We start from the raw sequence: 23,343 nt of genomic DNA, 5'->3' as shown, positions 1-23,343 counted from the left end.
AAAAAAAATAAAAAATAGATTAAAAGTCAATATTTTTTTTTTTTGTTACTTCAAACTCATTTTATTTATTTTAACTCACAATATAAAGATTAAATAATTTAAATATATATAAGTTTTTAATTAGTTTTAATTATATTTTTCATAAGACAACCAAACATGAAAAAATCATTTTCCTTTACATTTTTTTTTCTTTTCTTAATATTTTTTTAGAACCAAACATAACCTAAAGATATCGCGATTATGCAATCTATCCATGATGACTATGTAATCTTTGACTGAATTGGGCCCATAGCTTTCCTTCTTTTAACTCCTCAGACATTTGAAAGGCCCCTTGGAAGGTGGAAGTTAAACACGGAGTTTTGGGTTAAAGTAGAGGAAGAGACGGCATACGAGCAGTTGAGAAAGTAATTTAAATGTGAAGAAGGTGTCAAAGTCATTAGCCAATAAGTTGTTCGGTTCAGCTAATAGATTCCATGAATTTCATAATTAAACTACATTTGAATTTTGCTTCCTTTCGGCCGTAGAAGTTCACAAATTTTACGTTATTTCTAGGAAATTCTCTCAAAAGAATTCACTGGATGGTGATGATCACTGACTACGACTAAGGAGGAGGAAAAATATTTGCTTTAGTCAAAATCAAGAAATGGTATGAATTAACTTAATTTACGGAACTGGACCAAATCAACTCATTCACTTTCCACATAATAATTGAATATGTTTTCTTTACAAAAAAAATTAAGACCGATTAGAATAATCACTTTTAACAATTTTGATAATTACTTTACGTGATTCTTAAATCAGCATTTAATAAATAATTTTTCTAAAAATTTAATTTTTATGCAACCAATTATTAAAAATACATCAAAAATATATTTTTTATTTATATGTAAATATTAGTGATGATTAATAAAAGGGTTTTGTCATGAGCACTCTCAAATGGGACTTTAAGCAAATGGTTAAAATCATAAATTATGAGGAATTAACAATTTTAATTTTAATGAATTTTCGGATTAAAAGGGATAAAATAGTCATTTTCTTTTTGAAGAAAAACTAGGGATAAAAATATTCTTGGTCTATGTCCAATCTTTGTTTTTTTTTTTTTTGAAAAAGTAAATAGGGGTAAAAACATCAACATGATTTTATATTTATAATTTTCAATAAGTATCTATATATTTTTTAATATGGGATTATCTAATCCATCTTACTTGAAACATCTATAATTTAATTGAGCATGATGCAACCATGATCTAAATGTAACAAAACTTTAATAAATTAAGACTCAAATTTCGAAAGATGGATTGTTTTATGAAACCAGCCATTAGAAAACCTCAAGTGGATCAGATTTATATTCGTCATTATTTTAGTTGTTAGATATAAAAGAAAGAGCAATAAAACAGTTATATAACAATGGCTGAGAAAACAAAGCAATGCCCCATTGTCCTTTGCTTTGTTTTTCGTATTTTAATATTCTTTCCTAACAAACAGGAGTTAGAAAAAAGGAAAGATTCCGTGGTCGCAAATAGAATCGGGAAGTTCTACGCTTCCACCTGAGTTTGGTAGAATTTAGGGGTGAAGTTTGTCTGTCTTTGCTTTGATTCCATATGGTTGAACGAGTCTTTTTCTTACCAAAACCAAAAATTCTTGTCCTCACTTGGAGGCAGCACCTGATTCATCAGTATATGTCATTTTCTAAGGATATGGTGTGACTCATTCTTGCCTAGGCAGAAGTCACCAGGTTGCCCTTATTTTCTAGCATGGTGGGTCACGTCTATGCTTTATAAATTCCATGTATTTGTGAGGTAAATTTTGGACTTGGCTGACATATGGGTGAAGTTTGGATGTAAATGAATCTGGGAATAGATTGAGAAACATTAAGGCATTGATTTTAGGCAAGAGTGTGTGATTTGGAACAACAAATAGCATCAAAATCTAATATTGGTTCAAGGCTATGGGACACAAACTAGTGTCCAAGTCTGATCATTTCTCAATCATGTTCATTTTTGTAACTGCCCAAAAGTCATAGCCCTCTCAGATTTCAAAGGAGTGGTTGAGGAGATTGGATTCATTATTGAAATTCATATGCCTCCAATTGGCCAAAAGGATCATCAAATCTTTGGATTTGATGAGATCTTGATGGGTGGAGAATTTGATCCCAAACACATCTACCGAAGGGACAATCTTTTAGGATAATAGAGAATGTCTACATTTAACTTTTATGGATATACCTTAGGCAAGAGGGATAATGGCGAGTATCACTACCTTGTGCACTAGACATAGAATCCTGAGCCCTAATGACCCGAGGAGTTTTCGAGGGTCATAAGCAAGGCCTTGGGTTATATATGCATAAACAAGTTAGGTTACACAAGGGCTGATTTGGCTCTAAATTAACTACTATCCCATGTCAAGTTGCACATATCTTCACTTTTGGCATTATTGTAGGCTAGTCCAACACAGTTGAATCACTGCTCGATAACCAAAGGATAGCTGGATGGGAGTCGGGATTCCTGATAATGCCTACAGCATCAATCTAACAAATTCCTTCTTTTGTTCCTACATTGAATCCAGTTTGAAGTAGGATCAGCAACATCAAGCTAACTGACCAGTAAATCATGGAACAGTGAGATTCCCTCAGAAAACTAACAGAATCAACTTAAAGACAGGAATCTGACAAATGGAATAGAATTCTACTATTCTAGCACCTGATTTATAAAACCCAACCCAAGAATTAGAGCTTCTTTGCTAAGCAATTAGAGCACTTGTTACATGTATCAAAAAACTATTTCAAGTCTATGTTTCTTCTTAGTCAAGGGGTTCTTGCAAACGACAGCTATATTGATAGATCATCCCAGAAAAGTTAGCTTTAGATGTAGATCTTCAGGTATTCATCACCCTAAGGCTTTAGCCCTTCCAATGGGATCTAAGTTCATAAATAGTGTCAGCACATCAATGCATCAGGTGCCGACACCAAAATTCAAACTTAGAAAGAACGAAATAAATTACAAGTATTGAACATGGCTGTGGTTTACCCACTGGCATGGGCTTCTATCTTCCATGTAATGCTGCAGGTAAGACACTTTTGAACTTGTTTTTGAAGACAAATTGAAGAGCTGGGCCTACCAAAGGCCAACTTGTAGTGATAGCAATGTAAGCCATCAACCACATTGATATTCTATTGTGCTGAGAAAGCTTCTCTAAGCATTTTCTGATAGAACTAGGTTTGGCTGCTAGTTTGGAAGTTTGGGCAATGTTGGGTGCAAGAGCAGAATTTTCTGTTGTCATGCGCTCATCTTGTTCACTGTCTGAAGCCATTTCATTATCACTTGATTTATCATGAATATTCTGTCCTTCGGACAAGGGTCCTACAACAGTGCTTGTTTGCTCATTGCCCATCGCAGCCACCATTCCATCTTCTGCAAAATTCACATAAGGGCCCTGATCAATTGCAGATTCCAATGAAGAATGTGGGCTAGAATTCAGTATCTGCAAAACATAGTAACAGACAGTATGAACTTGTGCAAATGACCTATAAAATGCATCAAGTGGGAGAAGGTAGAGCAAATTCTTTTTAATTCTTGAACTAAATAACTTCAGCCAATTCAAGGTAGAAAACGCTTTTAATTCTACAACCTATATCTATTTTCCTATTAATACAAAAAGTGAAGAATGGCACTAATGCATAAGCAATCTATAGCTAATCAACATGATCTGCACCTTCTTTTGTTTATGCATAAATGGGCTTGAGTGTAGAACGCTCAGAAATTCATCGACAGCCCTTACCCACCTGCAAAGAAAAGAAAAGTGAAAACCCACCCATATTTATTAGTTTCACAAAAAGGTCAGCCAACTTGTTGCTAGAAGTGAGAATGTCAGTGGAAGCAACAGCCATATGGAAATGTAAGTGACAACATTCACATAAAAATGTCAACGTTTCTTGTAGCTTATGATAGTGATAACAATGACCAAAATAAAAATAGAAAAATATGAGGCTAGAAATGCTATCAGCTTCACAAATTGCCACAGTGATTCCTAGCAGACTTGGGAAATTAATAAATATCCCCTGAGGATCAATTCTAGTGAGCTTTAAAAACCACAACTAAAACATTTAAAATGCTGAACAGAAAAAGTGTAAGATCCTGAGATATCTAGGCATAAACTACCACAGGCTCGTCGCAGCTATTCCTTCAAAAAATGCCAGATGTCCTCCATGCTGTGGGGTAGCTAGGATAACATTTTTATTTGCCCTATGATAGAAGAGATGTCAGTTCAGGAGTCAAAAAATAATAAGACAAAAGAAGAAATTATCAAGATAAAGCATATGTTATATGACATGAAAAGAGCAGCTCACCTGCATTCATCCCAAGGAATGGCTTCCCTAGTGCAGACTGGATCATCCAAAGCACTGACGCAGAGTAGTGGCACTGCCACATTTCCAACAAAACTAGCACTACTACAACGTCTATAGTACGTATCCGCAGTCTTTAGAAAACAAGGGTTAATTTCAGTAATTGATAGCAAAAGGCATCAATTAAAAAACAAATAGAAAAGATTCAAATGTTAATACCTCAAATTTCCCAACAAGACAGGTGGCATAGGTGTCAAAATCCCGAATGGAACGTGACTTTTGAAGCACAAGGGAATAATCAAACAGACAACATTAGTTTGAAGGAAGTGGTATAAGAATCAAGTAGTTATTATAGTCAATTTTATTTTACATTTGAGGCAATAGATGTAAATTCAAATATTCCCCTGTGATTGTAATCAAGTAATGAATATATATATGCAGCTAAAAGTAAAACCTGTTTTGAATAAACAAACCATAGCAGCCTACATGACAACATTAAAAAGCTGCATTCTTTTATTGTAAAATTATAAAGCAGAAAACAAGCAAGTTTTACATAACTGAGAATAGCACTATACCGGCTGCCAGGGTCTTCCATAACATTCTTAACTTCCAGAGACTCTGTTTAGTTAGAGAGGCAAGTGGCGCACTCGTCAAAATAAATCTTCTTATTAAGGGTTATTATTAGGATGTGTATTGATTGTATCTATTAGACTACCAATTTGGTTCAAAACCTTAAGTTATGAGGTAATGGATCAAAAACATATATCAAGCTGTCTAACATTTCGGCTAATAATATCCTTAATACCCTGCCTCATGTGTCATTCAATACATCATTTTTATTTTTATTTTTATTTTTGTAAATTTATCAAAATATATTAACTTAAATCTCATTATTATGTTGCACTGAGATGGGAATCTCTGGCTCAATCTTTGAGAATTTTTCTTGGAATGTAGCCATTGTACCCCTTTTGGTACCTTTCAGTTGATCTGCTTACAAAAACACGGTATAAAGGATTCTGATGGAATCCCAGAAAATCTTCAATCTAAAACATTTTGGTGGGTATTAGTATACTCCAATTTTGATAAAATCTTGAACCCAGCAGTTTAACTATCAAATGGTATCAGACATGAATGACCTGAAAGACAAGAACCACAGAGAGAGGGTGAAATCAATCACCTGAACCATTGTTAATCTAAAACAACCAACACATTGACAGCATCACTAACTCTGTATTAAACTCTACAGATTACTGGGTTTTTTTCCCTGAAAACAAAGAATAGTAATAGCGCTAACTCTTCTATTCTATCGGTTAAAAGGGAGTAGAAGGAACTCATATTGACTTTTAAAAGAATGATAGGCTTGCTTTCTTCCTTAAAAATAATTGTAATAGACGTGGTGGAAATGCAACCAAAAAATTGGAGCATAGATCCACAATACAGTAAAAGGAGCATTATATATGCATGGGAAAGTCCCAGAAAGACACAGTGCAGCAACAATCAGTTGAAAAGGGTCACTCTGTTCTGCATTTGTTGGCTATCAACATGATAGCTCAGATGTCCTTTTTTATGAGATGCATGCAAATCAAGGGATGTTTGAGTATCAAGAAAGAATCTAAATATAGAACTTTCAGCTATCTTATGAGGAGTTGAAGAATTACAGTTATTTGTGATCAATGGTCTGGATATTAGAGGAAATTGTTCATTAAATTTTTCAATGTTAATTCATTAAATGATAGTTCAGTAGCATCTTGCGTTATTTTTCCTATCAAGTTAATATATTTAACCATCTTCCTAAATGCTAAACATACAGAAGATGATCCAATTGAAGGGAGGAGAACCTTTTTAATGCCTTCCCAATCAGCAAGGCGAGAATAGCGAGGCTGATGTCTGCAATAAACATTTAGATCTAGTTGTTTTAGACAAGCAATGCCTAATAAAAAGAGGAGATAACAGAAAATATAAAACCAAGCAACAAAAAAATGGACAAACATCAATTGCTAATTGTACCCTGAACGTAAACCATTTATAAAGAAGTGGATAGTTCAAGAGTCTAAAATAACTACAATTAGATTTAGGTTGGAACTAAAATGTCTACATTAACACCACAAAGCATAAAGCATGACACTCTCCCTCAAGCAAGAGGATCATGCCTAGCTTGATACAAAGATCAAGCAAGAGTACATGTCTCAGTTGACTCAGACTTGATATAAAATGTGATAAACCAATTCCATCATAACATCTTTTACATTAGACCTAGAACTTTTATGAAAGACAGTAAGGAAATTCCTACAAAAGGACACTAAATAGGAAGATACTTGATATTAAGAAGCTTGACTAGCACTTAGAACGAGGGTTTGCTTCTCTTAAAACAAAGATTTCATATAGCTTTTGAGTGCCAATCATTTCATTTTAACTTGGATTATGTACCAGCAAACCGGGTGTTCCCTCTCCATTCTAGCTTTCTCTGGTCCTAGGTTTATGTGGCCTAAGCCTCTAGTGGGTAAATCTACAGGGATTCTCAGCATCAAGAATATGAAACTGTTTGAACACATTTCATGATCATGTTGGTCCACCAATATGTAAAACCAAGCTTAGCCCTCATCTTCCTCAATAATCTCCATTCCACTTCATCGTATGCCTTCTAGCTTTAGTGCAGGCCTTGCTCCCCACTCCTGTTCTTGAGCCACTGGGAGAATCCGAAGCTGGTTGCTAACAGAAGTAGCATACCAAAGTGCATTCACAAAGAAATGGTGTAAGCGAAAGGGAAGTCGCAACGGTTAGTGACTGCCCAAGGAGTTTTTCTTCTCTGATTTTCCCTTTAGAAAGGAGACAATAAGAGCCCGTCAACATGGAAGCTTCTGCTTTTGGCAGCTGTTAGGCAAGTGATATTAAGCCTCCATTTGAGGAATAATATCTTTTTCTAGTAAAGCATGCAACAAAAAGAGAGTAAAATATAAGAAAATGCAAGTATCAAGGCAATCCAAAGATCCAAGGATGATGGAAGTAAGGTGTTGAGGTTGGAGATGCATGAGGAGGACTTGGATGTGCAAGAAAACATGGAAAAGACAAGGAAAAAGGCAATTATCAGTTTTCTAGAATCAAACCGATACCAGAATGAAGAGTTAGAAAATAAATTTGATGATGGACTGTATTTCGATAAAGGGAGTGGTTTATCAAAAATCAGAATGCAAAATTCCAATACCTCTCTAGGCTTGTAAACAGTGTAAATATGCCCCCCCCCCCCCCATGTAGGATCAAAATCATTTCAAAACAGCAAGTGGTGTATCAAAAATTTGATAGAAGTATAAAAATTTATCAATATCTAGGTATGTATCTATTGGGAAACCTCGGATTGTTCCATTCTCATGCCCTAGATCATTAGGGAGCATGAAAATCTATTCTAAGCTTTTTAAATCTATCGCAATAGAAAACTTGGCATTCAAAAACAACATTGATACCACAGAAAATATAGATCTAGAGAATAATGTCACATACTTTGATCCAAATTTTCCTAGATCGATTCCAATCAATGTAGAATACTCCAAAGTCGTAATAGATCTTATAAATGTCATGATCTTACACCCAATGACTCCTTAAATCTAGGCACTGAGATGGTGCAGGCTAGTGTTCTCTCTCTGGACTATAGGGAGAGAATGACAAAAGTTAGAAACTCTAATCTTTAAAGATGTATTTATATGTTTCCTACTAGAAATAAGTGACTCGAGTCCACCATGGGCTTAGGTCACTTAATCTAGCGTAAAAAAGTTGTTAATTGATTAATTAACCCAACAGAGCTACAATTGATTATTTAGCCCAATCCAAAGATATCGTTCACTTACTCCCGTGCAACCTTACGTAATTATCAAAACGTCTTTATACATAAAAGTGAACTAAAAACTCATTCAACCTTCATAAATTGTGTCATTAAGGATATAAGCTCGAGTGGGGACCATTGGAATCCATAGGAAGTATTATCTCCCTCAAAATTCAATTCTAAAGTTGACTCAACATCCTATTATAAAGAGTTAACTGCACTTCAATACCATATGTATATTACAAGACACCAAGTGCTTGGGTCTGTGACCTACTATCCACTATATACAGTTTCCCTATGAACTAGTCGTCCGTAGTCTAACAAGATAAAAGTTATCAACCTTTCAAAACTACCTCTACAATCCTTGAGTTATAGATCCCTCTATTATGTGATCAAATGACATACTCTTACTCACTAAAAGTATATGTCAAATTCCACTAAAGAAATTATTATAGATCCATAAATTTCATTATCACACATTCTTAGGATCACCTAAGGGAACACACTATCTCAAAGTTTATGAGCTACATGGTGTTTTTATTGAGAATTCCTATTGCTATCGGTTACCATCAACAGTGACTTAATCCATAATGATCAGCTTACAATCTCACCCTAGATCAAAGCCACCGCTAACTTCTACACAAACTCAATATTCTCTTAAAGTTGAGACACTATATAGTATAGCAGCTTGGTAAAGTCATGACTACCCAATAGCCTTATGTCATGACTCACCATAGGTTTTGTCCCATACATAACTATACGCACTAGTACACCTACCATAGGAATCTCATCCCAACGGCTAAGACTAGTCATCCCTCCAATTAGGAGGTGATGCACTACAACCTCAAATAGATTGCCTAAGTCCACGACTTGACTGTGAACAAATCATCTACTTATAAGGAACTCATGACTTAGATCGTCCGTGCAACTCCTAATGTACCCAAATCATGAACAATGCAAGAAATACTATACCAAAATGCACATAAAATATAATGCTTGGATTGAGGATAGATAAAAGTAAACCTCAAATATCATTAAATAAATAATGTATTCTAATATGTTACATCATATCATGCTTTTAAGGGTTCTATCTTAATAATATCAATTTCCAAAATGATGCACAATTCAACAAGTGATATCCAAATTTCAATACCAAATCAATAACATACTCCCTTAATTGTTTCAAGTTAGAACATTCCAATTATGGAATTCCTTTATTGAACTAATTTGATACAAGTTTGATACCTACCTCGGATTTTGAGAACAACATATAGAAGTGTTTCTTGAGCAAAATCCAATGAAAAACTCATTTTGAAGATGAATTTGGAGTTGATTGGGGTTTGTTCAAGGCTAAAGCAACTAAGGATCTGCATTGGAGGATGGAAACTGAAGAGCTAAAATTTCGTTATTAAGGTAAAAGGAGTAGCATTTCAACACTACCTAGGGTGGAGTATCTAATATCAAATTTCTAATACCCAAGTTATTTTCATATTAAAATTCCAAAACTTTTTTTTAACCAAGAGGGACGATGTAGGAGGTAGCATCTTCTTGTATTGCTTTAAGATCTAATAAAGTATTGATCTTTCATTAAGTTTCTATTTTTATTTTCTCATCAACCAATCATGACTTGAGGAAAGATGTCTCCCACTATGATTGGTTGAGTTCTCTTAGATTCAGATCTCTCAATATTTTCAAAAGAAAAAAAACTCCCTGCAATCTCTCAAGATTAGTCATATTTGATGCTTATTGAGCTCACTAAATGTTTACCTTGAAGGTTTGATTCAATGATCCTTGAGTGGATCTTGAGATAAATCAAGGTTTTCATTGTCTTAAGAATTGAATGCAAAAGGATGTGATTATATTTAGAAAACTAAGATTCTACTTTAGTTGAGATTTTAACTTAGGCGCATACCTGTCCCTAGATGTTTTATTTGTGTTTATCCCTCTAGCACTAAACCGGTTTAAGTTTTATTTTAATTTAGTTTTATTAGGTTACAACAATTTAATTATCAAAGCCTCGATTATCTATGAAATCGACCAAACCGTTATACCTATAGTTGTTTGTTTCCTTTTCATTGTTTTTGGTTTGGGAAACAAAAGCCTGTGACTTTGATTTGCAAAAACCAAGTTTTTATTAAAAACGCCAAGGCAAACCAAAACATAGAAAACTTGATGATGGAGGGGCAGAGGTTATGAACTTCAACATGTAATTAGTTCCCAAATATGCCCCATAGGTCTACCATGTGGCAAATTATTGCTTCCATTTATCTTAGTCCAAGTAAGACCTGCTCCAACACCATCAATGGAGATGTTGAATGGTTTGCACATCACTAGTTTACCAAAATAGTATTTCCACATGTGAAAAGAAAAGATGCTCAAGCCTAATGGAACACAATAAATGAGGTTGATTCTCCCAAAACTGAAAATAAATAAATAAACATCAATAAAATAAACATCTCAAAAAGAAGGAAAAAAAAAACATAAACATTGATCTAGAATCACCCAATCACCACAAATAGTGTCAAACAACCATTGAATCCAAACAAACCACCACTAGGCATGCCAAGAAAACTTGAAATAAAATACATAATTTTACTTTTTTTAAAAACAAAAAATTGATTTAGAGATGTGTTTCCCAAATCAAGACAACCCTAAGGCACCAACAAAAACCTAATTCAAAAAAGGAGCAAAGCACTAGAAAACTCCAAATATGATACATGTCTTTCTACAAACTGAAACTATAGAAGAATGGGTTTATAACCTCTTTACAGACATTCTCTCATAGAACATGTATCCATGCAGGGGATTTCCACACCAAAAATTATCCCCCTTGCAATAAATGACTGATCTGTACAATGCAATGTCAGAAACTGTGCTATCATAAGCAGCCAATCATGTCTAGAATTTGGTTCTGATCACAGCATGCCTCTATAAGGGATCTGGATGCATCTAATGTGAACCAAATTGCCAAATAAGTAGAAGGAAGAGAAGACAAAGGAAAAGGGAAGCTAAAAAACAGAAAGATCAGTTGCTTCTTTTCCATGCTAGAATTATAGGAAAAAAAGGGGAACAAAATAGAGAGGGTCTATGCTATAGGGGGACTTAAAAAATGTATGAAGTACTCTTATTGGAAATGAAATGACAGAAGTTTGGTAAGGGGAATGTCCCATATGACTATTAGTCAATATGTGTAGTGTCCAACAAAGCAAAAGAAGAATAAATTTGCACCTCATTGTAACCTTAGACTCAAATTGGACATCCTATCTTAGAGTGTGTTTGATAAATCTTTGACTTAATATAACTTAATGACTTAATTTAAGTTATTAAGTATACTAAATGCTTTGTAAAGTAGCATAATACTGCATCCTAAAGTTAAAAATGATTTTGGTAAATCAACCTAAAGACTTAATAACTTAAGCATACTTTTAACTAATGTTTTAAAAATCAGACTGGATTGGTCGGTCCAACCGGTTCAACCATCGACCGGTCGCCAATCTGGTTTGGTTTACCCTATTAAACCGTTTAAACATTGAACCGGTCACAAATCGCCTAAACCAGCGGTCGGACCGGTGAACCGGTGGAACCGGACGACTCTAAATGAACCGAACAGTTCAAGTTGGCCCATCATTTTGTAAGCATAAGACCCCATTGAATAAAAACTTAGGCAAACTACCATACTGGGCCATGGCATAAAACCATACTGGGCCATGGCATAAAACCATACTGAGCCATGTCTTAGTGACAAAGCCCATACCCAACCAAACATTTTAAGTGGGCTGAATTTTGATGGTGTTGTGGCTTTCAATGAGGATACCTTTTATAGGCATCCTTTGCACCCTTATTTCTCTCAAAATTCGATGTGGGATTGCAAACTAATATCAATGAAAAAAAGTTAACAATTCAGCCAAGAGGATTTGAAGCTGGGACCTCAGGTTTTGTAAGTAAACTAGACACCACTCGGCTACAAGTGATTTGATATTTGATATGCCAAACAAAATAATATATATTGGATTTTAAAATTTTTTATAATATTAAATAAAAATAATATAATATTTTTAAAAATTATAAAATTAGTTAAAATTTTCATTTTTAATATATTCACATTTAAATATTATACACATTTCATTTAATAAAATTTAAAATATTAATATGATTTAATTTGATATATTCATATATATTTTAAAATTTTTATAATTATTTTTAATTTTAATAATATATAAATTACATATTTATAACATCACCGGTTCGACCACCGGTTCAACCGGTGAACCGTGAACCGATAACTTTTCCGGTTCAATGACCGGTCCGGTTCTGAAAACATTGCTTTTAACTTAAAGTTACTTTTAATCATTAAGCATTAAGTATTAAGTTTTATCAATATGCTCTCTTAGTCACATACCTATATTTTGTAGTGTATAGAAAGAGAAAATATGATTATTTGGTTTCTTAGCCCTAAGGTTTGAGGATTGAACAGATATGATGCCTTGACATACAGGAAAATTTGGCATTTACACTCAGTCCACATCACATAGGAGAATATATTATATACATACATAAATACATGCATATATATATCTATATATATATATATGAAGGGGCTAAAATGTCCTGCATGAAATGCACACTATAAAGCACAACTCAAAAATACTAAAACCCAATTACAGGGGTTGTAGAGACATACAATTGTGCATAACCTTGAAGGCCACTGGCAAGAGCCATGTCATAAAACTTCTGCAGAAGCCTACGGGATATGAACCGGTCACCAATCTGCAAAATGGGGAAAAGAGGATGTGACTTCTATTTAGGGAATAAGCAACAACAATAAATATCAAATATATAACTATGAATTCTTTTAAGGTACTTCAAGACACTTTAAGGAAAAAAAGGTGAATTTAAGATAGCAATTGCCATATATTTAGAGATGCAAAATTTCCCCAAGTCAGTGCCATTTGAAAAAGTTGAAATATTGTAAGCTCCATTGAGGTGTTGAAACACTAACCAGTAAGTCCCAAGGATTGCAAATAGCTACAGCCCCAGCAACAGGAATATTCTCCCCATCCTCACCAAGATATTTTACCTAAAAGCAATCACCAAGTAACACAAGAAATTACCAAAGCAGTTGATATTTATATTTGGATGCTGAAAAATATAATAAAAATGGCTTAAAAACTATCTGAAGTATGGATTCTCCTGCAAGAAGATGCAGCAAATTGTCTGTTACAAGCCAGCATGAGCAGATTTTATCATACAACAGCTACATGAGATGACATTTTAACAAAAGGAGGCAAAGGATCTGATAAAAAAATAAAAATAATAAAATAATAATTCCTCAACAGCTTTATGAAGTCAAAAGCAGCTCTCTACATCTGTTAGCCCAAGGTTTATTCAAACCTAAGTTTTGATGATAACAATGTAAAGGATTAAATTTCATGTCCAATTTCAAGTGTGCTAGGCTAGAAGATCACTTTGGATCAATCAAGAAGAAGCTATTTGACTCAATGATATAGAGGCAAAGGGGTATAAAAATATGAAGAATGTGAAGACCTTAGGTTAGGTCGTGGTATCCTCAAGCTTGTTAAGCTAGGACTTGTGCAATCATGAGGTATAATTTTAAAATTGTCAAGCATACCATAAAAATCCTTCATGGATTATTTTGATCACATCTTTTAAAGGAAAATAAGATTAAGATTCCAAAGTGCTAAGGAACTCTTTTAAACTCAAAATTTTTGTGTCCTTAGTCTAAAGGTTCCATAGCCCAAGGTCTTGAACATTTCCAAAAGCTCATATTCATCACTTATATTTATCACTAAAAAGGGATTTCAAATGAATTTGAAGTTGGAAACAAATCTGGGCCTTAAAGACATTTGTAGCAGTACAATTTCTGGACCACAATTGAGGAGGACCAAGCAGTTGACCGCCTAATCAACCCCATTGTAGCTTCCAGAAATTCACATTTCTCCAATTATGGCAGTAGCTTCCAACCTTGTGGACAACCCAAGTGGTCAACCAAATGATCGGCCAGTTGTGGTAGTTCAACCTCCAATACCTACTTGCAACAGCATTAAATGTCCATGCCTAGTTGCCCAGACAACCAGTTGGTCGTCTAGTTACCCAAATGAGGATTCCAAGAGTAGCAGATTTCCATAGTTCTAGCAACATAAAAAATTTGCATAGTCACATGTCATACTTTCATGGACCTTGCTTCCCCTTTGACACTTGGGAAATAATAGGGGTCGAATCTCCTTCCACCAAAATATTAGAAATATCAAGAGATCTCTCCTGAAGTGGAAGAGCAAAGATCTCTGTCTTGATATCAGCCCCATCACAATAAGTTTGTAAAACACTCTCAACACTCTATAACAATCATCCATTGTTATATGACAAATCCATGACATCCCGAGTCACCTAAAGAGCATCCAACAAAAATTAACTTAAGTGAACCACTGCTAGGAGTGTTATGTTTTTAGGGTTATATATATATATATATATATATATATATATATATATATATTTATCAGAAACAAAATATATGTATTAATAGAGAAAAGAAACATGAGAAGGATGAGAAATCCTCTGCATGAAGTACAAGTTTGATCAAAAGAACTGAGTAAACCTCCACTAAAGGAAGGCTATACAAGAGGTTGAAAAGGTCACCTGATCGAAAGAACTAAGTGAAACTCCACTAAACCATGGAGGCCTATACAAAAGGAACAAAAGGCCTATACAAGTAAAAGAATCCTGACCCTATAAACCCAACCCTAGGGTGTACATAACGGAAGCCAACTAAGTTGGATTACACTCAAAGGATAGGGTTTAAAAATGTCCATATAGTAGTAAGCCTGGAAAGAAACATAAAAATGAAGTTGATCCCATATCATCTCCAGTGTCTTCCAAATGTCCTCAAAAATCCTAATATTTCTCTCTCCATATATAGGCCTATGGGTAGGGTTATATAGGTACCCTCCATATAACCCTACCCATAGAGTCCTTTAAAAATCCTAGTAGGAACCTCATCAATCTCTACAAGCCTAAATAACATGTATCACAATGCAACTTGACTATGTAGGAAGAAATGATCAACTACTCCACCAGAAGCCAAGCCCATAACAGAAATGCTCTACACGGAGAGGGCTTTAGAGGGATCCTCACATTGCAACAAGTCATTGTTATTTGACCTTTTTGTAGCTATAAGTCATACCAAATAAATGTTAAATAATGAGAAAAAATGAGCAATTAAAAAAATGAAATGAACAAGTTTTTGTCCCATACTAAGTAATCCATAACAAATATCAGCGTAGGACCAGTGCCCCTTCACCATTTATGATGTCAACAAAAGGGGACAGCTAAGCCTCTAACAATAAACATAAGTTGTGGACAAATACAATAAAAAATCTCCTTACTAAAGAATGGAAGCTAATTTGTCTTTGTGACAGTAAAGTTATTGCTAATTCTAATAGTGATGAATGAAACAAAGCCTCTTAATATAGACTAAATATTTACAATTTGTCAGGAGAATCAAAATCAAAGTTCTTTTCTTAACCAAGGTCAAACTAAGTTGTTACCTTATCAACCTCAAAAAAGAAATTGGAAATCAACATATTATTATTAGGTGCTACTTCATTAATCTGTAAAACATTTAGAGACCAACATATTATTACTAGTTGAATGAATTTTGTTGAAATATTCACAAGTCTACAGAATAAACTGAAAACAAGAAATAATAAATAATAAGAATAAATAAACAATAATCATTAAAAATAAATAATAATCATAACTTTGTAAATTCTTATAAAAGAAAAAAAAAAGAATATTTGAAGTCATTCTCATATGATGTACAAAAGAGTAAGTCAAAGCCAATGTACCAGAATGTTTGCACCAATGCTAGTTCCAACAGCAAAGAGGGGAGCCACTGGGTATTCGTGATGGAGATGAGCAATGACTTCCCGTATGTCCTCTGTCCATCCAGCATTATAAAAGCAATCAGACTGCACAATTTATAACAAAGCATAACTGCAAAGTTTAAGAACACAAACATAATTTGCTCAAAGCACCAATTTGACAAATTCTAACAAAATGCTAGCTATATACACAACTATACACTAAAAACCCTTCTCAAGGTGGAAAATAAATATGCATGACCATCATGTCACATCTTATGAAACAAACTTTTAGTTAAGATATATATGTTGTTAAGAAATGATACCCACAACGATAATTTGAAAATAGAATAACAAAAAGAAAAATAGAGCAATAAATAAAATAATGAGCAAAAGTACTTACATGGTAAAGCCGTCTTAATTAAGAAGGAAACCTCCACAGGGTAAGACCGAAAAATATCCACTATATGAAGACAAAACTACAACCTCTCTCTCAATTAAGAGAAGAGAATAAAAAAGCTTACAAAAGAATGAAAACCTTTTTTTTGTTGGATGAATATTGTAGGGGTGGAGACATTTTATAGGACAAGAAAACTCCTATCTTTTTGTCTTTTTTCGATGTGGGATGACTTCAACCTTAACATTCTTCCACTTGAAGTCATTCTTCCATGTCTTGCCCTATCACATACTGCTTATGTTACTGCGAATCCATAAGAGGATCTGCACCAACTGAATTTATCAGTATTAACTAGTTTTGTCAAGGCATTTGCTAGATTGTCCTTCGTATCAAACTTTTGCATATTCATGGTTCCTTCTTCCACTATTTCTTGGACAAAGTGATATTAAACTCCAATGTGCTTAGTCCTAGAATGAAAGGTTAGATTCCTTGCAATGTGCAAGGCACTTTGATTGTCACAAAACATGGAAATCTTCTCTTGTTTGTGCCCAAGCTCCTCCAATAACCTTTTAGTCCAAATAGCTTCTTCGCAAGCCTATGTAGCTACCATGTACTCGACTTCTATCGTAGATAGAACTGCAACAGTTTGAAGTTTTGAAACCTGACTCACAGCTCCTCTTGTAAGGGTGAACACATAGCCCGTAGTAGATTTCCTTTTATCAAGATCACCTGTGAAGTCTGAATCAACATAGCCTTTGACGATGAATTCTAATCCTCCAAAACATATTGCAGCATTTGAGGTCCTTTTGATGTATCTAAGGATCCTCTTAACTATATTCCAATGCTCTCTCCCCAAATTTGCCATGAATTGAGTTACCGCTCCCACTGCTTGTGCAATATCTAGTTTTGTACAAATCATAACAAACATTAAACTTCTCACTGCTAATGCATACGGTGTTCGAGATAGTTCCATCCTCTCCCCTTCATTACTAGGACTCATACTTGAGGATAATTTGCAATTCACAGGAAGTGGGGTAGAAACTAGCTTATAATTATACATGTTGAATTGACATAAAATTTTCTTCAAATAGTTTTTCTGCGAGAGCCAAATCTTCTTGCTTTGTCTATCTTGGTGAATTTGCATCCTTAGAATCTTGTTTCCTGGTCCCAGATCCTTCATCTCAAACATCCTAGCTAATTGTGCCTTTAATTCTTAGACGCAATCTTTGTTAGGGCTTGCAACCAACATGTCATCCACGTACAACAGCAAGATAATAAAATCATCACCATCAAACCTCTTGTAATATATACAATGATTTGAACTAAGTCTATTGTACCCAAGACTGAATATGAAGGAATCAAATCTCTTATACCAACATCTTGGCGCCTGTTTTAGATCGTACAAAGATTTGGTTAACCTACAAAACCAAGTTCTCTTTCCCATTTTCTTCAAATCCTTCCGATTGGAGCATTTAAATTTCGACTTCAAGCTCTGATTACTACTCAAAAATAACACATTTAAAATAATAATTTTCATGAATTCCATACTTTTTGAGTAGTAATCATGCCTAACATGCCCAATTAATACATTATTGCTCTTGCAAGAGATACTAATGATTTTTGTGAAATTTTAGAGCTATTTCAAGGTAATGCATTGAGTAACAAAAGAAAGTAATGAAATTGAAGAGGGCAAATAATCTTTTGAGGAAGAAGCAATGTAATTGGATCAGGATTTAGAATCAATTGGAGGCAGTTAAAGTGGAGTCAAAAGAAGAAAATGAAGTACTAAAGAAGAGCTTAAAAACCATATGGTGCAATTTCACATGATCATGTGAAATTTTCGCATGACTGCGCGAAATGAACCAGAAGAGGGATTTGTGTTGTAGGTTAAGGAGGATTTGTAAGCTAATTTTGTATGAACATGTGAAAATCTCGCACAGTCATGCAAAATGATCCAGAAAAAAGTAGTTGTTGTTACTCCACTAATTTCGCATGACCCTACGAAATTGTTGAGCTTGTGCAAAATGATCAGTTTGCTATTAAACTCCACATTGTTGAATGGAGAAGCTTCCGGAAAACCTTTTAGATGATGCCAACAGTCCACTTGACCTTGGGGCCTATAAATAGAAACTTGAATTTCTCATTAAATGACTTTTTAGACACTTTTGATAGTAGAATTTTCTATATTCTCTCTTTTAATAGAATTCTCTATTTTACTTCATTTTCCTTCATTTTCTCGCTAGCCAAACATGCTTCGTGAGACCAAATCTCTAAGCATGAGAGGCTAAATCTCATTTTTCTTGGAGGAAGGAAGATCTAGAGGAAAGATCTATAGTGAATTAGATGAAATGAGCTTGAATTGCAAAGGTAATTTGATTTAATTGATTGATTACTTGAATTTTAGAGATTTTTCTCTTCAAATTATCTTGAATGACTATTACATTGCAAACTATGTCGATTCATTAAATTTTAAAGTTAGATTTAATGAAATCGAATAGTTGCATTGTATGAATCATTGGAAGATGATTTAAGATAAATTGAATATATAGTTTAAATTGATCTCTTGGATTAAATAACCTAATTTGAAGAGAAATTAAATAACCTAACCGAATTTCATTTCCTATTAATTTTCTCCTATTTTACATTGCATTGTTCTTCTCAATTAGAAACCATTGTTATTTTGATTTTTCACCACGAATTGTCAAATCAATTTCACTTTATCACAATCATTTCCTTTCCTCCCATTCAAACCTTAATCACCGAGAATAATCCATCTTAATAAACGACACCTAAAAACCACTATACTACTATAGTTTGTACTAAAACCATTTTTGATCTGGTACAAGCTACTATAAAATAGTGAATTAGGTTATAAATTGTGTTTTGATGCAATAAATGATGAAAAATCAATCAATCAAAAATGGCACCGTTGTCGAGGATGGTACCAAGGTGATTGAGGCAATTTTTTGGCAATGATTAACCCTAGTGATCCACATCACAAGATTGGTGAAGTTCTCTTTACCGATTCTCCACTTTCATCTCAATTTTCTTTTAAATTCCATTTTTCTTTTTATTTTTCTCTTTTGTTCTTCTTGGTGCGTTTTGGTTTTTCTTTGTTTGTTTTTTAGGTGAACCCTTCTATGCTCCATTGGGAACAAAATTCTAAGGGAAGGTTGGAAATAACTAATTCATCTACTCAAATGCTGAATCTTGGAATTGCTACAAATATAATGGAACCCCAAGGTGAAGATCAACTAAGTCAACATGGTCCTAATGAAGAAAATTTTCATTTTTATCGATCTATGAGGGACCATATGCATCCACCGAGAATGAGTGCACCATCATGCATTGTTCCTCCTAATGAGCAAATGATCATCCATCATTATTTGGTGCCACTTCGTCCTCAATTTCATGGAATGGAAAATGAGAATCCTTATACTCATATAAAGGATTTTGAAGAAGTATGTCACACTAGTCAAGAAGGGGCCGCATCAATTGATCTTATGAGGCTTAAATTGTTTCCTTTCACTCTCAAGGGCAAGGTAAAAATGTGGTTGAATTCTTTGAGACCTTGAAGTATCCGCTCATGGCCGAAACTACAACCTAAATTTTTGAAGGAATTTTTTCCAGCTCATCATACTAGTGGATTGAAGAGACAAATTTCCAATTTTGTGGGCTATGGAGAATGAAAAATTTTATGCATGTGGGGAGAGATATATGGAAGCAATCAATGTCTGTCCTCATCATGGTTTTGACACTTGGATTTTGGTAAGCTACTTTTATGAAAGCATGTCGTCAACTATGAAACAATTGCTAGAAACCATGTGTGGAGGTGACTTTATGAGCAAAAGTCCCAATGAAGCTTTGGATTTTCTAAACTAAGATATCTAGATCATGGGACAAACCTCATGGAAAAGATTCAAGCAAAGCCAAGCCCCAAAACAATTCTAAAGGGGGAATGTACACTTTGAATGAGGATGAAGAAATGCAAGCAAAAATGGCAACTCTATCAAGGAGATTGGAAGAACTTGAATCTAGAGGAGCTCATGAAATCAAAGTGGTTAATGATGTTCCAATGCAAACTATCCAATGCTCTATATGTCAATCCAGTGAACATCTAGTGAGTGAATGCCCCACCATACCAACTATTAGAGAGATGTTTATGGAACAAGCTAATGTTGTTGGATTTGTTAAACACTCCAAAAGTTCTCCATTTTCAAATACCTTCAATCCAGGGTGGAAGAATCATCTGAATCTATCTTGGCAGAGTGGACAAGGACAATTTTCTTTTAACATGCAAACTTCTCAACATCAAGTTTCACTAGTGGAACAAGCTATTGTGAATTTGAGTAAAGTGATGGGTGACTTCATTAGAGATCAAAAGAATATCAATACTCAAGTCAAATAACAGCCAAATAATTGCTGATTATTTGGCTACTAATTTAAAACGGAATCTATCCATAATTAGAATGATTTGATTTTATTCAAATTAGCTTCCAACATAATGTTCAAGAAAGCATGACTTCCACCACTCCTAGGGCAGATATTTCAGGAGTGCACATTGGACCAGCTCCATCTCCTTCAATTTATACCTCCATTATCATGGCCACCACACTTATGGAGCACCCACCTAGGCCTAGTGGAGTACCGATCACTCCATTATTTGTTTTTGGCCTATCTAGTTTCAACACCAACATGGAGGTTGAGCATTTATTGAAAACACCCGATGCTAGAGCGCACATGCCCACTACTTCCACTGACATGAAGCTGAATGATGCTATTCCTCAAGCCCTCCAAGCTACATGAGAGACTAGTTCTTCAGAGAGGGAGTCCGTAGTGTCTACCACTAATGAGGCACTTTCAAAGATCATCCCCTCCCCTCCATCTCATGTTTAAGGATAGGGAGTGTCCTTCTACTTTTCTCTTTGACTGTCACTTTATCATTACATATACACTCCTTGACTTCTTTTGTTTTTTGTTTTTTTTTATGTTAATAATATTCATTTTTTGCTTCCTTCTTTTCCTACCATACTCATACTTTTATATTGTTTTGTTTCAGCTATGGGAGCTGAAAAACAATGCTTTGTAGGTACCTTTCCCTTCCTTTCTTTGCATTTTCTCAATTAACATTGAGGACAATGTTTAGTTTGGTTGAGAGGAGGAGAGGAAAGGAAGAGAAAGGGATTTGTTGATTTAGAATTGCTAGATTTTTTTTTTTCTTTTTATTTGTTTTGTTTGTGATATTTTGCATTAGCTAGTTTTTTTGTTATTAGACTTAATTGGTTTTTTTTTTTTTTTTTTTTTGAGAAGAATATAGCACTTGTGTTTGATGAATGAGCATACCTAGCTTGAAAGAAGTTGATTTGGAATACTAGCTCATTTTCTTGATCTTAGAAGACTTGTTATGTGGATTGAAGTTGATTTGACTTTGAAGTTTTCATTTTCCCAAGGGTCATTTCTAATTGAGTCTCAACACACACTGCACACTTTAGACCTCTGATATAAGATGAAAAACTAGTCTAACCTTGAGACTTAGACTCAATTGTTATAGTAGCTTGAATTACTTTCAAATTGAATTGAAACACCTTGAAAAGAGGCCAATGTGCCCGACTTTAAAAAAGAAATAAATAAATAAAAATAATAATAAAAAAAATTGATAAATAAAAAGGTTGAGTTATGCTTGCCTTGAAACCCGAGCAAGGTCTGAGGGGTATATGGCCCAAAGGTCTTTGAAGCCAGATGCCCTAAGCCATATTAGTTGGGAGTTATCAACCTCAATGCTCACTACATGGGTAAATGGGTGGAGTATGAGCTTAAATGTAAGTGCTAAGGTATTGAATCCTAATTTGTGAAGTCCGGGGTGAAGTCCGAGGTGTTAGTGGCTGAATTAGTCCTATAAACTTGGTTCCCTACGCCTTATGATTGGGAGTCATCGATGAATCCCCGTTACATGGACTGTATACTTGGAGATACCTTTAGCATTGCACTCCTCCAATAAGGCCTTTGAAAAAAAAAATAATAATAAAAGACGGGTGCACTCTTGGCCTATGAGAGTGGTTTTTGTTGCTTGAGATAAATTGAGCTATGTTGGGGGAAGGATTAGTTTTGATTACTATATTAGGGGGCTAGTTTAATTACACTCAAGACTTGTTTGGAAAGATCATTTTGGGGAATGAAAATGGATGTGTCTTTGATACTTTGATTTGCATGATATCTTTTCTATTAGAGATAGCAAATGAGTTTGGGACTTTGATGATACCTATGGATAGTAAGGTGTGTTTTATTATTGACCGTTTGTGCTATGGGATTTTCAAAAACATTTTCTAATTGAGTTGTTTAGTTTTTTCTAGTATTTTTCTCTTTCTTTCATCATGCTATTAATAAGGACAAGCAACGTGTTGGTTAGGGGGAATGATTACCACTCAAAAATAGCACATTTTAAATAATAATTCTCATGAATTCCATACTTTTTGAGTAGTAATTATGTTTAACATACCCAATTAATACATTGTTACCCTTACAAGAGATACTAACGATTTTTGTGAAGTTCTAGAGCTATTTCAAGGTAATATTGATGCATTGAGTGACAAAAGAAAGAAATGAAATTGAAGAGGACAAATAATCTTTTGATGAAGAAGCAATGTAATTGGATCGGGATTTGGAGTCAATTGGAGGTAGTTAAAGTGGATTCAAAAGAAGAAAAATGAAAGAAGTACCAAAGAGGAGCTTAAAAACCATATGGTGCAATTTCGCATGACTATGCAAAATGGACCAGAAAAGGGATTTGTGTTGCAGGATAAGGAGTATTTGCAAGCTGATTTCACATGAACGTGCAAAAATTTCACACTGTCATGCGAAATGGTCCAAAAAGTTGTTGCTACTGTTACTCCACTAATTTCGCATGACCATGCAA

The 23,343-nt window shown here is 34.4% G+C and overlaps 1 protein-coding gene across 2 annotated transcripts in view; it reads right to left on the bottom strand.

The window, feature by feature from the left end:
- Nucleotides 1-2,832: 2,832 nt before the first annotated feature.
- LOC100247959 (embryogenesis-associated protein EMB8) overlaps nt 2,833-23,343 on the bottom strand; it is a 52,418-nt gene continuing 31,907 nt past the window's right edge. The window contains exons 6-14 of one of the 2 annotated variants that reach the window (XM_002266133.4): nt 16,019-16,141; nt 13,156-13,233; nt 12,838-12,923; nt 6,181-6,229; nt 4,562-4,618; nt 4,346-4,476; nt 4,158-4,241; nt 3,712-3,781; nt 2,833-3,480 (exon numbers count right to left, since the gene is read on the bottom strand). In XM_002266133.4, coding sequence (XP_002266169.1) covers nt 3,043-3,480; nt 3,712-3,781; nt 4,158-4,241; nt 4,346-4,476; nt 4,562-4,618; nt 6,181-6,229; nt 12,838-12,923; nt 13,156-13,233; nt 16,019-16,141 — 1,116 coding nt within the window. In that variant the 3' untranslated portion in view covers nt 2,833-3,042. The remainder of the gene's footprint in view (nt 3,481-3,711; nt 3,782-4,157; nt 4,242-4,345; nt 4,477-4,561; nt 4,619-6,180; nt 6,230-12,837; nt 12,924-13,155; nt 13,234-16,018; nt 16,142-23,343) is intronic. The other variant, XM_010666699.3, reaches the window with a different exon arrangement.

The sequence above is a fragment of the Vitis vinifera genome, chromosome 18 (assembly GCF_030704535.1).
Source record: "Vitis vinifera cultivar Pinot Noir 40024 chromosome 18, ASM3070453v1".
Taxonomy (NCBI): domain Eukaryota; kingdom Viridiplantae; phylum Streptophyta; class Magnoliopsida; order Vitales; family Vitaceae; genus Vitis; species Vitis vinifera.
This window is presented reverse-complemented; position numbering and strand designations above follow the sequence as displayed.